Genomic DNA, 16,804 nt, shown 5'->3' on the forward strand with positions numbered 1-16,804 from the left:
GTTAAGATCCAAGAATTTTGGTTGACGGTTCAGAGTTTTATGTGTGACGTATTGGGCACTCAAATTTCTCCCTCATTTCAAGAGTGGTGCACAGAGATGGGCAGGGTAGTGGCATTCAAGGAGAAGTCATGTAGAAGGCTGGGCAACTTAGATTTGTTCAATAAAAAATGGGGCTGCTATTTGGCCATTTTGGCAGGCTCTCAGGGAGTGTTAAATGTTAGTTATATATATATATATATATATATATATATATATATATATATATATATATTTCAGTCAATGTGGAATTGTGAGGGGGGAAAGGGAATAATGGGAGTTCTATTTGATTCTATGAATTTATGTTTTGTCTTGCTTTTCTGTTTCAAGTGTGTGAATCAATAAAAAGTGTTAATCTGAAAAAAAGAATGAAGAGTAAACATATATCTTTTTTAAACAAAACATAAAGGAAAGATGATCTTGCTTATTTTTATTTACCTTTGAACATCAGAGAATAAGTCAGCAATACCACAATATCATTATTTTATGACCCAGTACATTATGGGTAATCGTAAAATTTGCCAGCCAAACTGCCAATTATACAGTGTTAAGAGAGCGGATGTAGAGGTGTTGCAACCCAACACCACAAGCACCTCATACACAATGATAGTCAAACCTTATGTACAATTTGATGGTTAAAAGTGAATTAGAACAGTAAAAGTAGTTGCAGCTCAGTTCTAGCTTGTTCAAAGTGGCAACATTAATCAAGAATATTCTATTAGTTTGTCACTCATAATCACATTTTGCATTGTTGTAGTTATTTAGAGAAAATGGTCAATGACGTATGAGGATATCCAAAACAGTGAAAAGTAAACAATAAAACAATTAAATAATTCAAACAAAACTGCTTCACTTATTAATTAAAACAATAAATATTATGCCAAACTACATAATAAGGTTGTTGTTGTTGTTGTTGTTTTTTTTTCATTTAGATTGTTTTATTATTATTATTTTCTTTATTGGAGTTCTAAACATAATTTCAAGAGGAGCAGGTTCATCTAATTTCTCAATCATCGCTAGAGAACATAAGGCTCGCATACCTCTCCCCAGCATCAATTCTTCCAGCATCCCTCTTCCACCCCATCTTCACCTTCATTTTACACTGTCTTTGTTGTGCACTATTTTCAGTAGTATCTTCACATAGTTCAGGGGGAAGCTTGGCGTGCGAGTTGTGTCTCTCACTCGGGGTCCTCCATTGGGGACATCAAGCCAAACCAGTTTAACCATTTTAACCTCAAGATTATATGAACACGCAAACTCATGAATTGCAATCTACGGACAGTTATACTTCCTAGACATTTTATACTTTAAGCACCACAAATAATATCAAAATGATTTTTAATTCAGAAATTCACTTCATCTGTTCAAACAAAGGTTGGTTTAAGATCCACTTTAAAGTTCACTACAGGTTGTGCTGAGTGGCAGAACCCTCCATCCTCACTGTCAGAGCTCTCTGATGTGAGGCTGTCTGTGGAGTCATATGGGTGATGTCGACAGGCCCCGCAGTAAGGACGGTGGTAGTAACAGTAGCCCTCTGAGCTGCTGGAGTCTGAGTCTGAGTAGTCATATGGCTCATTCAATGTATTAACCCCCTCCATCAGCCCAGCTGAGGCAAGCTGAGGAACCTGTTCCGTAAAAGGAGTAATAGAACATTTGCGAGAAGACAACTCCCAACTGTCCTGTCTGGAGCGGCTTCTTCTTGGTTGAAGTCCTGGACCTAAGTCCTGACTTGGAGGGTTGGTAGGACTTTTGGGGTGATCAGAATCTGGAAAAGCTGATGCTCTTCTATGTCCTGGAGGTCCGGAGCCTGGAAAATAGTAAGGAGGAGGTCCCTCTCTAGTGGAGTAAAACGGAGGTCTGCGTTTCCGCATGAGACAGGGTGAAATGGTGGGGAAGTAGAATTGTAGGGGTGATCGAGGAGAGAGCGAAGAAAGAGCAGAGTTAAGATGTTCATGATCTGGATTGATAGAAGTTCTCCGCAACTGGTCGGGTGATCTGAGAGAGCTGCTCACAGCATCCACGCTCAGGTCCTGCAGAATCTCCACCAGTTGGTCATTCCTTATAAAGCCCTGTCGTCCTGCTGTTGACACAGCAGTATTTTCTAATGTGGTCGATGTATCAACCTGAGCTGAACTAGACCAACGATTCAGAGGAGAGGAACCCTGCACAAATTTGCACTGACCCATAGGTTTCTCCAAAATCACGGTTACTCCTTCAAGACTGTCTGAGATACTTGTAGAGTTTCTGATGCTGTTCAGGATAGGAAGTACCTTTTCTGTGCTACACTTCAAACTCACATAATCAGACCTCCGACAGTTAACCTGAGAGGCCTCATCTGGAAGCGGTGGAGGCCTTAGTTGTGGGGTAGATGGAGACACCTCTGTAGCTTTTGGGCTTTCAGGGGATGTTTGTTGTGAGGTAATGTGAGAAGGAAGTGTTGGAGGAGGTATGTAGTGAGCTACATTGGAAGCAACTTCTGAGTATTTTGTTAGGAGTGGGGTTGGAGGAGAATCTGGAAATACCACTGTGGTTTGGGTTGAGGTGGAGTTGAGGTTTGTGTTGGAGGAGTCCATTTCACCTTCATCCAAGTGGTGGTTGACGGTCATCAGTTTGAGCAGTTTGTCCTTGGCATTGTTCACTTGTTCCTGCAGGCTGTCAATAATGGCATTCTTCTGCAATTTGGAGGATACACAGGAAAATAAAGATCACCATAATCATGTATTGTATGTCATTATCTTGAATAGCTCAGTTCACTATGTAGGTGTACAGATTCAGCTGTCCATCCATCTGTCCGTCTATCCATCCATCTGTCCTTCTGTCTGTCTGTCAGTCTGTCTGTCTGTCTATCTATCTTTTTTCTATCGATCACTCTTTCTTTTCTTTTCTTTTCTTTTCTATCTATCTATCTATCTATCTATCTATCTATCTATCTATCTATCTATCTATCTATCTATCTATCTATTTATTACTCTTTCTTTTCTATCTGTCTGTCTGTCTGTCTGTCCATCCATCCGGTCTGCCTAGTAGCAATGCCATATACCAGGGATTGGGAACCTATGGGTCGCGAGCCACAAGTGGCTCTTTGTTAAAAATAAAGTTACTCGCCGGGTGTCTCACCATTCACAAACACGTGATCATTTAAAAGTTTAATTAATATAATTTTATTAATATAAATAATTTTCCTGTAGAAAGAAAGTGTGGGTGCGATTGCAAAGCTTGAAGTCAATGACACTGTTTTGTTTTCCTTTCTCCCGAGATTGTCGTATAGCCTACTGCTGATGAACAAGGTTTGAAATGAACACCTGTCAAATACTGATTTTTCAAGTGCAATGGCGGGTAATTTTACTGATGTACCAGCCACTGTGGAGGACGAACTGTAAGAAGTGATATACTGTATGACAAGAATTTATAGACAGACATGCGTTTGACGAAACGTGTGATTATATTTTGAAGAACAGATGAAAGAAAATCCGCCGATGCGCATCTGATTTGATATAAAAGCTCTTCTGTTCACAAGTGCAATGAAAGCGATCAAAGACACGCACATGCATAGAGATCCGGGCCTCATTTCCCAATAATTATTGATCTTAGCAGTTAAGAGCATTATCTACAAACGATTTTAAAATGTTTGTAATATGCGCGCCTAGGGTGGGAAATAGCTCCCGCCACCCTCCAAACACGATGAGGCTCAATCCAGTTCGCAAGCTCCTTGTCCAAACGCAGGTATTTCATGCACAAGCAATTTTGCTCATCTACCCGCAACAGGCGGGTGACCTGTAAGACGTCTCGGAGTGGCACATGACAAGAAAGTCACATTGAAGAAATTTTAATATATTAAATAATATAAGAACAGACAAAAGAAAAGCCGTCAATGCTTGTGTCTGATTGCTGTTTGTTCAGAGGCGTGCAGCGTGAGCCTGTCTTGTGGAACAAGCACATGTAAAGAGGTTTCACTCTTTTTTTCTCTGTTTCATTCATCGGAACACTGTTTGCAAGGATAAAGTCATCTATGAGAATGCTCCGATCATCTCAGGAGGTGCTGTGAGTTTCATTAACTTTATTTCTACAGAGCTGTTTGCGGTTAACATCCATTATGAACGCAACACTGCAGGTTTAGTATATATATGTGTTTGTGTGTGTGTGTGTGTGTGTGTGTGTGTATTAAACAAAGACAAAAGTGATTAAATCATAAAATAGTATAAGACACCGTGAACCTAAAATTGAGTTCTATTTTCTTTTCTTTAGGCAGCATTAACTGTATCACCAAAACATAATACAAACACATTCGATAAGAACACACATTTGGCAGCATGTTTTTGGGAATACAAGGGATTTTATTAGGCTTATTTAATATGAATATTGTTGTTATTATCTTTACATTTATAATACATTTAACATATAATAATTCTTAATTTGTAGGCTATTAGTAATTTTTCAACTGTTGTCATTGACGGATGCTTGCGTGATGGCAAATGGGGCCACTGGAGATGATAAATATTTTTAGAGATGCTTATTTTTGATCACGTTTTTTTTCCGTTTAAATTTCAATTTGAATTTAGAAATGTCTTTTGTTTAAGTTTTTCATTTTTAAAGCAAAATCAATAAAGCAAAAATATTGACTGACCTTCGGCAGGGGAGTTGACTATATAATCGGATATCATGACATTTTCTAAGGCAATTATCTTTAAAATATTTGTTACATATCGCCCAGCCCAAAAGGGAAGTGAACTTTTCATGAACAATTGTTAAATGAAGTAATTTTATGGAGACCCACACAACCTCAATTCCATATTGCAACATGTTACCAATTAATTGTTGCATATTTGTTTGTTTTTGAGTAGTCTATGGGCAAAATTATTTTTTTATTTAATTGAAAAATGTTGTTTTTGAAAATATTAAATTATTAATATTCTTTCGAAAAAATGTATCAACAAATTTTTTTTAAATTAGCTCTTTAGTGAAAAAAGGTTCCCGACCCCTTCCCTATACCAATGACCCAGAACACTGTAGTACTACACCATCAAGCAATGCCCCAGCAACTAAATAACTTAACTAAATATTCCACTTAACCTTGAAGCTTTAAAGGTTTTAAAAATGCATTAGAATATAGAATTTAGATTCCAAGGCTCGACAATCTTTCCTTTTTTAGTTTTAGAATTATAATAGCACAAAATACCCCTCTACTTTGTGGTATGAATCTGTACTAAAAGGGATGAAACAAACAAATAATAGATCTAAATGTTAAAATATGAAATATGACCAAAAAAGATCTGAAAAGCTATAAAAGCCTCACTTAAATATGGAAGAACTGATAACATTTGGGTAAATACACCCTGCACCCTAGAAAAGATCATCACTGTAATAACTTTTGGTACCTCATTGATGAGCCTTCTCATGGAGTCATTTTCTCCAAGTAGATAATAGATTTCATCCTCACTGTACATGGAGTTTGTGGTCTTGCTGGGACTACTGAAGTATTTGGCCATCTGACTGGGATGAGAGTTTGTCTCCTCTTTAAACTGTCTCCACTGGGTCAACTTGAAAGAGAGAATAAGTAGGTAAAACATCGGCATATTATAAAATACCATTACTAAGTGTTTCATGTTAAAGTTAAACTAGCATTTGCAGAGTTCACAGACATTTTCAGGTGTGCATGACTCATTGTCAAAATATTTCCCCTTTTTATGCAGGCCTCTTTGTCTTAACCTCAACCACATACATCCATACTCACATAAAAGTGCAGAGCTCTTTGATTGTGAAGGAATACTTTTTTAACTCGTTTTTATGTGTTATTTCATGTAGAGACATTGTTTTCAGCATTCCTTGGTTTGGGTTGATGTTGTCATACATAACAGGTGATTTACTCATTATTTGTCAACAAAGAGGTCCTGCCTACCATCTAATTATAGCAATGAACAACCACAATAAATGTATGATTTTCCAACTTCAAAACATTTTTAATTTTGTGATTGGTACAATGGCATATTGGGTAATACTTAGTGATCTGGGGTGCATTTCACAACAGTATTGTTAGCCAACTATGGCCACAAGTTCCATCGTTATAATGACATAAGACATAAATAATGAAATTTTCCAGGACTCACTTGAGGGACAAACAGCAGACAGTTTATGGCTAGTGTACAGATGAAGATGGCTCCAGACACTACACTGTAGGCCACATTGGGCAAGGCATACATGTAAAGAGACACGGGCACAGCCACAGCAGTTGACATGGTAACCAGGCAGACAGCACCCATGATGGTCATGGACTGGTTTACTGGGGGCAAGCTGACGTTGCTTGTCAGGCCAGCAAGGTATGTGCCATAAAGGAGGAGGCTGCCCTGCAGAGGGGTTTAGATAGTTTTAAGCAAGAGAGATTTACTACTGTGAATAAAACTATCAATGTTTTCAATATTTGTGTAAAAACAATGATAATTCTAAATGAATGATGAGAAAGAAGACTATTGACTGAAAACAAGCATGTATAAAGGTTATACTCTGCAAACTTCTCTTTGCAGTTTACCTTAAGCACAGAGAGAAGTGTTACCCAAAGGTCAGAGAAGCGAGAGGAACAGGATTCTAGCTGGGACAGAGAGTAGGATGCATCCATCTCTATTACCTGACATAAAGAAAACAACACAAAATACTTAAAATACCATAGCTGATTTGAGTTTGCATTAGTCATAACTCTATACATCTATCTATGTTCAGTATATAAGTATGGCTTCATTACTGCTTGAACAGTAAGTGTCATACTTTGAGAAGAAGGAGGTGCAACACTCACTTTATTAACAAAAGTAGAGTTTTAACTTTGTTAGATTAGAAATTAATGACATCAGGAGAAGTTCTTCGTTCTTCATTCAGGGGTAAAAAGAAGTTTGAAATAGCTGAGCAACGTTTCAGAACATTCATGACATCTGCCACATCACTGTGGAAGGCATTTAGAAGTACATTTAAATATGAGTAAAACTTTAACTAATGTGACGTCTAAATGTGTTATCAATGACATAATGTCTCCTTCTATGAGTAGAATTAACATAATTTAGTAAAAGTAGATTTTTTAATCACTCGAGGATGATTTAAAATAATATATAATTTTCTCAGCAGTCTGTCCTCTGCACTTCACAATAATTGATAGTTATTTTTATATCATGGTTGTACCTTGTATCTTAAAGGACAGGGCCAGTTTTTGCTTTCCTTCACAATAAGTTTTGTGTTCCCTCGCAATAAGTTTTGTGTTCCCTCGCAATAAGTTTTGTGTTCCCTCACAATAAGTTTTGTGTTCCCTCGTAATAAGTTTTGTGTTCCCTCGCAATAAGTTTTGTGTTCCCTCACAATAAGTTTTGTGTTCCCTCGCAATAAGTTTTGTGTTCCCTCACAATAATTTTTGTGTTCCCTCGCAATATGTTTTGTGTTCCCTCGCAATATGTTTTGTGTTCCCTCACAATAAGTTTTGTGTTCCTGTGGTTGTGCGGAGGGCGGGGCCGGGTCATGATCCTACACACCGGTCCCGTATTAGGCTAATCAAGCCTCTCGAGAGGGATAAAGGTCAACTGCAGAGGATTGTGCGGGAGGGCCAGTTTTTCTTTTTTAAATAGTTTTGCTTTCCCTCACAATAAGTTTTGTGTTCCCTCGCACTCGCAATAACTTTTGTGTTCCCTCGCAATAGGTTTTGTGTTCCCTCGCAATATGTTTTGTGTTCCCTCATATTACGTTTTGTGTTCCCTCGTAATAAGTTTTGTGTTCCATCGCAATAGTTTGCGTTCCCTCTCAATATGTTTTTGCTTCCCTTGCAACAAATTAACCATACTATAGTAGGCTAACAATACTTTACCCATGATATATGTAGTGAAACCATAGCAATAATACAGGAAAATTAAAACTATGGTAATAAAAAATTATAATTTTGTGGTTATGGTTTTAGAAACCACATGAATTAATCTATAGAAAAACCATGGTTACTATATGGATACAGTATACTGTATTAAAAAAGTTTTGTGTTCCATCGCAATAGGTTTTGTGTTCCCTCGCAATAAGTTTTGTGTTCCCTCATAATATGTTTTGTATTCCCTCATAATAAATTATGTGTTCCCTCACAATAAGTTTTGCGTTCCCTCGTAATACGTTTTGTGTTCCCTCGACCTCGCAGTAGGTTTTGTGTTCCCTCAAAATACGTTTTGTGTTCCCTCACAATAAGTTTTGTGTTCCCTCATAGTAAGTTTTGTGATCCCTCACACTAAGTTTTGTATTCCCTCGTAGAAAGTTTTGTGATCCCTCACAATAAGTTTTGTGTTCCCTAATAATACGTTTTGTGTTCCCTCACAATAAGTTTTGTGTTCCCTCGTAGTACGTTTTGTGTTCCCTCACACTAAGTTTTGTATTCCCTCGTAGAAAGTTTTGTGATCCCTCACAATAAGTTTTGTGTTCCCTAATAATACGTTTTGTGTTCCCTCAAAATAAGTTTTTTTCTCACAATAAGTTTTGCGTTCCCTCACAATAAGTTTTGTGTTCCCTCGTAGAAAGTTTTGTGATCCCTCACAAAACTTTAGTAAAACCATAGTTAAACGATGGTATATGTAAAGTAAAACCATAATAACCAAATAAAATCTTATTTTCATTATTATTGTTAATGTTTTCCTGTATTATCACTTTAGTTACACTCCGAAAATCAAGGTTACAATATGGTTACTGTAGTAAAACCATGGTAAATTTATTGCAAGGGAACACAAACTATTGTGTGGGAACCTAAAACCGCCCTGTCATCTAAGGGGCTCTGTATGGTTATGAGTGTCTATTTGATAACAGAATTCTTCAGTATACCTTCACCATTGCACTTAAAGACCGAGAGCACTTAATTGGATCCATCAGACCCCATGTTGTTAGAAAAACAATGTCCACTAGGACCAGCAGAGCAACCAAACCCATCAACTGAATGTCTCTAATAATCTGAAACACATTGAAACAACAAAGTACTAGTTAGAGACAATGATATCAACCAATAATACAATAATACAACAAGCACAAACATATAAACCAGAAAACTCACCACTCTCTTGTCAGGCACACGCTGAGTAAACACTCTGTAGAGCCGCCATGTTTTCCCAAGTATGGGACCAAACACCAGAGAGCTGCCGATACACAGTGTCCAGATCCGCGCCTGAGAGGCAAGGGGAGAAAGGTATAGAAAAAGAGCTAATGGTTGGTACATTGGATGGTAACACAAGGTGGTATGATGTTCCTTTATGGGTCTCTCCTTCAATGTAAGTCTAATGCATTTTTTGCCAATTTCATCATTTATATGTTTAAACGCTTATAAAAGTAATAGCACAGCTCTCCTAAACAAGCCACATGATTTAAGTTATCCTTCATGTCTTTAGCTCAAACAAAGTTAAGTGCCAAAGTTTAAACTTTGGCTTAGGGGTGTGTTCAATTCCCTAACCCTATGTTTCAGCAATACAAACATTATTTGTTACAAAAACAAGCACCTCTAGCAATCTAGTGTGAGTGTACCTGTAAGATTGCTCTTGATCCTACTTCTTGTAGAGGTGATCTCTCCTCCATGGCAAATAAGAAGCCACTGATGTATGTAAGTACACTGCCACAGAGAGTCAGCACATTCAGATTGGGACTGGACATCTTCACTATCCTGTGTCAGACGTACATAATCAAAATGTATGTTTGAGGTTACAGTTAGTAATTGATAGAGTCATGTCAATGATAATTAAAGGCCACCTATAAAGTAATAAATAAGTCACGGGGGTCAGGACATATTTGAGAGCTATGAAAATGTTAATATTTGGCTGACGTGAAAATAAGCACCACTGTCAACAAGCTTCTCTAAGGGGCTTGGGTAGCTCAGCGAGTTTTGACGCTGACAACCACCCCATAGAGTCGTGAGTTTCAATCCAGGGCATGCTGAGTGACTCCAGCCAGGTCTCCTAAGCAACAAAATTGGCCCGGTTGCTAGGGAGGGTTGAGTCACATGGGGTAACCTCCTTGTGGTTGCAATTAGGGGTTCTCACGCTCAATGGGGCGCATGGTAAGTTGTGCGTGAATAGCAGAGAGTAGCATGAGCCTCCACATGCTGTGAGTCTCTGTGGTGTCATGCACAGTGAGCCACGTGATAAGATGCGTGGACTGATTGTCTCAGAAGTGAAGGCAACAGAAACTTGTCCTTTGCCACCCGGATTGAGGTGAGTAACCACGCCACCACAAGGACCTAATAAATAGTGGGAATTGGGCATTCCAACTTAACAGAAAAGGGGCTAAAAAAAAACATGCTTCGCTCAACATACCTCAAGATTTTCACAGAAAAATTACTGATTCTGGGTTATGTCTCACCAAAACGTATTATATACATTTAGAAGATTTGGAATTAAAAACCGAATCATAAATACTACTTTTATTATTTTTTTGGATATTTTTAAGCTTTAAAGTGATGCACTATCCTCTGCTGCTGACTAGGATATTCATTTAAGTTTCTTATTTTGTGTTCCACGTAAAAAAGAAAGTCATATGGGTTTGGAACGACATGAGGATGAATAAATTATGTCAGAATTTTTTTTGTGGACTATTCCTTTAAAGTTAAAGGCTGTTCTTGACTTTTAAGCTAATCAGTATATTTTAGTATATAATATTTCACAGTTAAAATGTATGTTTCACATTTGACATAAAAAACATCAATCATGGTGGCCTGGGTTGCTCAGCAAGTAAAGATGCTGACTACCAACCCCAGAGTTGCGAGTTCAAATTCAGGGCATGCTGAGTGACTCCAGCCAGGCCTCATAAGCAACTAAATTGGCCAGGTTGCTAGGGTGGGTAGAGTCACACAGGTAACCTTCTCGAAATCCCTATAATGTGGTTCTCGCTCTCGGTGGGGCACATGGTGAGTTGTGCGTGGATGCCACAGAGAATAGCGTGAAGCCTCCACACATGCTATGTCTCCACGGTAACATGCTCAACAAGCCACGTGACAAGTTGCACGGATTGACGGTCTCAGACGCAGAGGCAACTGAGATTAATCCTCCATCACCCGGACTGAGGCTAGTCACACGCCACCATGAGGAATTAGAGCGCATTGGGCATTCCAAATTGGGGAGAAAAAGGGGCTCAATCATGAGAGCCATATAAAGGTGAAAACTATTCAGCAATGTTACAAAGTATTAAAGCAATTATTATTTCTTACACAGATGTATGCTCTTCTCCACTGACTTAATGTTACGATTGTCTTCTTGTGTAAAGTTCAAAGTCTTTCTTAATGTAAACCGTTTACCTATATCGCATCATGATGGACAGTGTAAAACCTTGTACCATTTCTACCCGTTTGCCCTAAAAGAGACACAAAACAAGTGAGAGAGGTTTTCTGTACCTATTGTTTTTGAATCTGAGAGTGAAAATGAGGAAGAAGAGGGCCAGAAGTATCCCACAAGAGAGCAGTGTCCAGACTACAGTGCGAAGAGCAGGAGACAGGGTTCCACTCTGTGCATCCACATCCCTCTATAAAACAACATTTACTAACTATAAACATGATATTGATGTATACAGTGGCCCCAAAAAGTATTTGGACACTTAAGGTACACTTTCACTTTAATACATAACAAAATATCAAACCAAGTGGCATCTGTGCAGTAATTGTGCTGTTACGTATCAACTGGTCCTAAGGTCATTTGTAGTAGTGGATGTATGAAGTCAAGTTAACAAATGTAGCAGTTAGGGATGCTCCGATCGATTGGCCACTGATTGGTATTGGCCTGTGACTCGATCGGTGATATGTAATTTGACCGATCACATAAACCGAATGCTTATGTCACAAAATATCCTTTAAAAATTCAGCAGCACTGCCATGGCATCATGGAGTGTGGGTAATACAGAAACAGTGTTGTAAGACAACAAATTTTATTCAGCAGTTTAGAGTGATGTAGTTGGAGAGGTACGGCGAATATGAAAAGTTTGTGTACTGTACTGTTAATAGCCTAGATTCCATCCAACTTTTGCGGTATTTTGTTATCGACAAAATGAAAATGTGAAAAAAAATGTTTGACATTTGCTGCCTTCTGCCCGTTTCCATACAAATTGCCTTTTATCTATAAAAATGGTGTGCGTGATGACGTCATGCCTAAAAAACACTTTGTCGGATAGGTTTTGGTTTTGCGCAAATGAAATCTGCTCTTAAGCCGTTTCCATTCAGAAATGTGTTTTTATTGCTAATTCGCCTCCCAGATGTCCCTAATTAATTTCCGCTGAAGTTTGGGTAAAATGGGGAGATTATTGAGACAATTCATTGAAATTAGTCAGATTAATGTCATTTTAATTAACAAATAAAAGCAATCAGAAGAGGAGGAATTGCAATCAAAAGGGAGCAGATGCCCTTCTGATAGGACTGTAATATTGGTCCTGATGTTGTGCATATCGCAGGTTGGTGGTAAAAGTAGTGGGGGGAACTTTCTGTCTCAGTATAAGGACCATCAATTGATGTGTATATGCGATGTGCCCAGCTATTGAAAAAAAAATTATGCGGTGTAATATCAGGGTTTACATATGATGCATTCCTCATGTTCAGTATTTTGAACAATCATCTAATCAAAAGCGTCACCATCACAACTGCATTATGTCCCGCATATTTCTCCAGCAACTTTTAATGACCAACTGAACTTTATTTTAGCTTATATTTTCTGAAGAACAGTAAATGTGATCTGATGTAAAGATGGTTAGATTTTAAGTATTAAAACATTTTAAAAAGCTTGTTTTCTGAAAGTGAACACAGCAGTTCTGGTTCTCAGCAGTCTTGAAAAAAGTGCTCATTCAGCCAACTTTATTAATCTACAGAACAGGGTAAAGCTCATTTAATTTTGTATAAAGAAAAGGCATATGTAGGTCTAAAAATATTTGATTGTTTTTTTAGTTTAATGCTTTTTAGTTTGGTAATTTTTTATTTAATACAGAGAATTTTGGCACCAATTTTTCTCTAAGTAAAACTAAACAATAATTTAATAGAATTGGGCTGTAAGAAAAAAAGAAAAAAAAAAGCATTGAAGCTTCTCACCTAGTATTGTGTATTTACTTTTCATTTAAAACATCTTTGTGCACAGAAATTATATGTTTTATGTTTTGTGGGCTAATTGCATGACTGCCATTTTTTTTAATTGTGTGGAAAAGCAACTTTAATAAATAAACGGATGGATACTGTGATAAAATGAATCGCAAACAGTGGCCATTCATTTGTTCAATTTGCACAAGATTTGTGTTGGCACTCCTGGAAGTGTCACTTTTGCAGATCGGCTCCATATGCCGCAATAATCACGTACAATAAATTGGCTTTCAATACTGTCGTCATGATTAACACAGGCTAAAGTTTGGGGCAAACTCTGTCATGTGACACTACATTTTTGCGTTAATGCCAATTTTATCGACAAAAAGTGTTTCCAAACCAGATTTTCGCAACATATAATGTATCAACATAGAGTTTATGCACTTGAGTTAAACGGAAAAACATTATGTCGAAATGTGTGACATTTTAGCGATAATGTGCATTTCCATCAGCTTTATTTTGATGCGCTAAAACTTTTTTCGGCAAAAATCCTTGGATGGAAACGTAGTTAGTGTTGCGTTTCTCAATGCGACAAGGCAAATGGAAAACTGTTTGAACAGTCCTTATTAGCGTTCATGGCAGAAGCTTCTCAGTCGGTAGCTTGTCATTCTCCATATTTGATTTAAAGACTTCTTTATTTTAAATATTTTTTTAAATTAAACTTTGTATCTGTTTTTGTCAGCAAAAACGGCAAAGTGATATTACAGGGAAGAGGAAAATTAAATTAATAGTGACAGTGAGCAGAAAGCTTACATGTAGCCAGTTATTATGACTTATTGTTATGATGAAATCCTGATAAAGATGAAATGATCGGGATCGGTATCGGTTGATCAGGTGACAAGAATATCAGTGATCGGTATTGGTGGTAAAACTCCAGATCAGAGCATAGTAGCAGTTCTTCACATCAACTATGGAACTGTTCCATACATTTTTGACAACCACAAAGTGTCCAAAAAAATTTTTGTGGATACAAATATAAGTATGTATGTCTGTGTGTGCATTTACCACTGAGAGAGCACAGAGTCTCTGCAGTACATCCCAGCCCTGCTGGTGGTTCATCCCTGGATAGATGAAGCAGACACCAGACTCGCAGTGTGAGCTGCAATTCAGTCCTGCCTCCATAACTGACCTGAGCTTTAGCTTATCTTACACACACATCCTAAAAAACAGAAGATACAATTTTATGCAATACTTATATAACATATACACTTTCATTTATTATCAAAAGTTTGGACTTGTTTTTTTTTTGACAAAAATTAATTCTGACTAAATCAAAAAAAATTATAACATAATTTAAATGGATGAGTTGGACCCAGATAGTAAAAACAGCCACCAAGTGCCAAGCATATTATGCATGTGGTCATAATGTTTTGGCTGCATATATATATATATATATATATATATATATATATATATATATATATATATATATATATATATACACTCACCTAAAGGATTATTAGGAACACCATACTTATACTGTGTTTGACCCCCTTTCGCCTTCAGAACTGCCTTAATTCTACGTATCATTGATTCAACAAGGTGCTGAAAGCATTCTTTAGAAATGTTGGCCCATATTGATAGGATAGCATCTTGCAGTTGATGGAGATTTGTGGGATGCACATCCAGGGCACGAAGCTCCCGTTCCACCACATCCCAAAGATGCTCTATTGGTTTGAGATCTGGTGACTGTGGGGGCCATTTTAGTACAGTGAACTCATTGTCATGTTCAAGAAACCAATTTGAAATGATTCGAGCTTTGTGACATGGTGCATTATCCTGCTGGAAGTAGCCATCAGAGGATGGGTACATGATGGCCATAAAGGGATGGACATGGTCAGAAACAATGCTCAGGAAGGCCGTGGCATTTAAACGATGCCCAATTGGCACTAAGGGGCCTAAAGTGTGCCAAGAAAACATCCCCACACCATTACACCACCACCACCAGCCTGCACAGTGGTAACAAGGCATGATGGATCCATGTTCTCATTCTGTTTACGCCAAATTCTGACTCTACCATCTGAATGTCTCAACAGAAATCGAGACTCATCAGACCAGGCAACATTTTTCCAGTCTTCAACTGTCCAATTTTGGTGAGCTCTTGCAAATTGTAGCCTCTTTTTCCTATTTGTAGTGGAGATGAGTGGTACCGGTGGGGTCTTCTGCTGTTGTAGCCCATCCGCCTCAAGGTTGTGTGCGTTGTGGCTTCACAAATGCTTTGCTGCATACCTCGGTTGTAATGAGTGGTTATTTCAGGCAAAGTTGCTCTTCTATCAGCTTGAATCAGTCGGCCCATTCTCCTCTGACCTCTAGCATCAACAAGGCATTTTCGCCCACAGGACTGCCGCATACTGGATGTTTTTCCCTTTTCACACCATTCTTTGTAAACCCTAAAAATGGTTGTGTGTGAAAATCCCAGTAACTGAGCAGATTGTGAAATACTCAGACCGGCTCGTCTGGCACCAACAAACATGCCACGCTCAAAATTGCTTAAATCACCTTTCTTTCCCATTCTGACATTCAGTTTGGAGTTCAGGAGATTGTCTTGACCAGGACCACACCCCTAAATGCATTGAAGCAACTGCCATGTGATTGGTTGATTAGATAATTGCATTAATGAGAAATTGAACAGGTGTTCCTAATAATCCTTTAGGTGAGTGTATATATATACGTATATATAACATTTAATTTTATTTATATTTAAAAATGATGAGTATTTATTTATTTTATAAAGTGTCATTTACATATCTGTAAATATGGAAAAATGCTTTTTGAATACAAAATATTGAGCATTTATATCAAAAACTTAACAGCACAGTGCTGTCTACAATAGGCTTCAGCATTAAACACAGTTATTATTCAGTAACATTCCTGTTTTCCTTTGGCCTTAACTCAGACAGCTTGAATTGAATATGACACAGTTACATAAATTGAATAACATCAAATTATATTAATAATATGACAAATAATATGCACCACCCCCTCTTTAGGGATGCGTGACCCATAATGGAAGTACAGGTAGGACTAGAGCATCTGCCAGGGGAGATTTGGTACCGCAGTACAGAAAAACAGCCTTTGGGCAAAAAGCTTTTTCAGTTAGAGTAGTGGGGTTGTGGAATTCCCTACCTAAAAACATTCGAAGCCTCATTAGCTTCTTAATTTTTAAAAATAAGCTTAAGTACTGGCTACTATCACAACAGATCTGCAACCACTAATGACTGTGTTGTACATTATCTGTTTTATATTCTGGTTTTAAATTTTATATTCTGTACATGTATGTATTGTGATGTTTTATGTGGGGTATATGTAATGTATGTTATTTTATTTGTTTACCTACCCAGGGACAGCAGATGTAAACTAGCTATTAGCTAATTCTGGTGCAATTACTTTTAATTGTGCATTGTCCCTGTAAAAATAAACAATAAAAATGAAATAAGCACCACTGTCCCTGTAAAAAATGACAACAAATAATGCAAGTTTGTGTTTTTTAGAATTTGAGTGTTGAAATAGATTAAAATAGTTACATTTGAAAATAAGTATTCTTATATTCCAGGTCAAAGCATGCAAGACACTATTCAACTCATAACCTTTAAAAAGTGCATTGTAGAAGACTAAACATAAGATGGCACTGTTTTTCATAATGTAATTAGCGTGAAATGGCCTATGCCAAACTGTCTTCTG

General features: G+C 37.6%; 1 protein-coding gene across 1 annotated transcript; it reads right to left on the bottom strand.

Annotated features, from left to right (window-relative positions):
- Positions 1 to 302: 302 nt before the first annotated feature.
- Positions 303 to 14,262, bottom strand: gpr156 (G protein-coupled receptor 156). Its single transcript, XM_052142942.1, has 9 exons — positions 14,129 to 14,262; positions 11,405 to 11,532; positions 9,547 to 9,682; positions 9,083 to 9,193; positions 8,857 to 8,982; positions 6,560 to 6,655; positions 6,141 to 6,377; positions 5,412 to 5,573; positions 303 to 2,708 (listed from the first exon to the last, which is right to left on the bottom strand). The coding sequence occupies exons 1-9, from the start codon at positions 14,243 to 14,245 to the stop codon at positions 1,401 to 1,403; spliced, it is 2,421 nt and encodes an 806-aa protein (XP_051998902.1). The 5' UTR covers positions 14,246 to 14,262; the 3' UTR covers positions 303 to 1,400.
- Positions 14,263 to 16,804: the final 2,542 nt, after the last annotated feature.

Source organism: Xyrauchen texanus, chromosome 14, assembly GCF_025860055.1.
Source record: "Xyrauchen texanus isolate HMW12.3.18 chromosome 14, RBS_HiC_50CHRs, whole genome shotgun sequence".
NCBI lineage: Eukaryota > Metazoa > Chordata > Actinopteri > Cypriniformes > Catostomidae > Xyrauchen > Xyrauchen texanus.

Coding starts and splice junctions, on each gene's coding strand:
- gpr156 (XM_052142942.1), bottom strand. CDS start 14,245: ATGGAGGCAGGACTGAATTGCAGCTCACACTGCGAGTCTGGTGTCTGC. Junction 9,194..9,546: donor GATCAAGAGCAATCTTACAG/GTACACTCACAC, acceptor CTTGCCTCTCAG/GCGCGGATCTGGACACTGTG. Junction 6,656..8,856: donor CTTTAAGTGCAATGGTGAAG/GTATACTGAAGA, acceptor TCTTTATGTCAG/GTAATAGAGATGGATGCATC.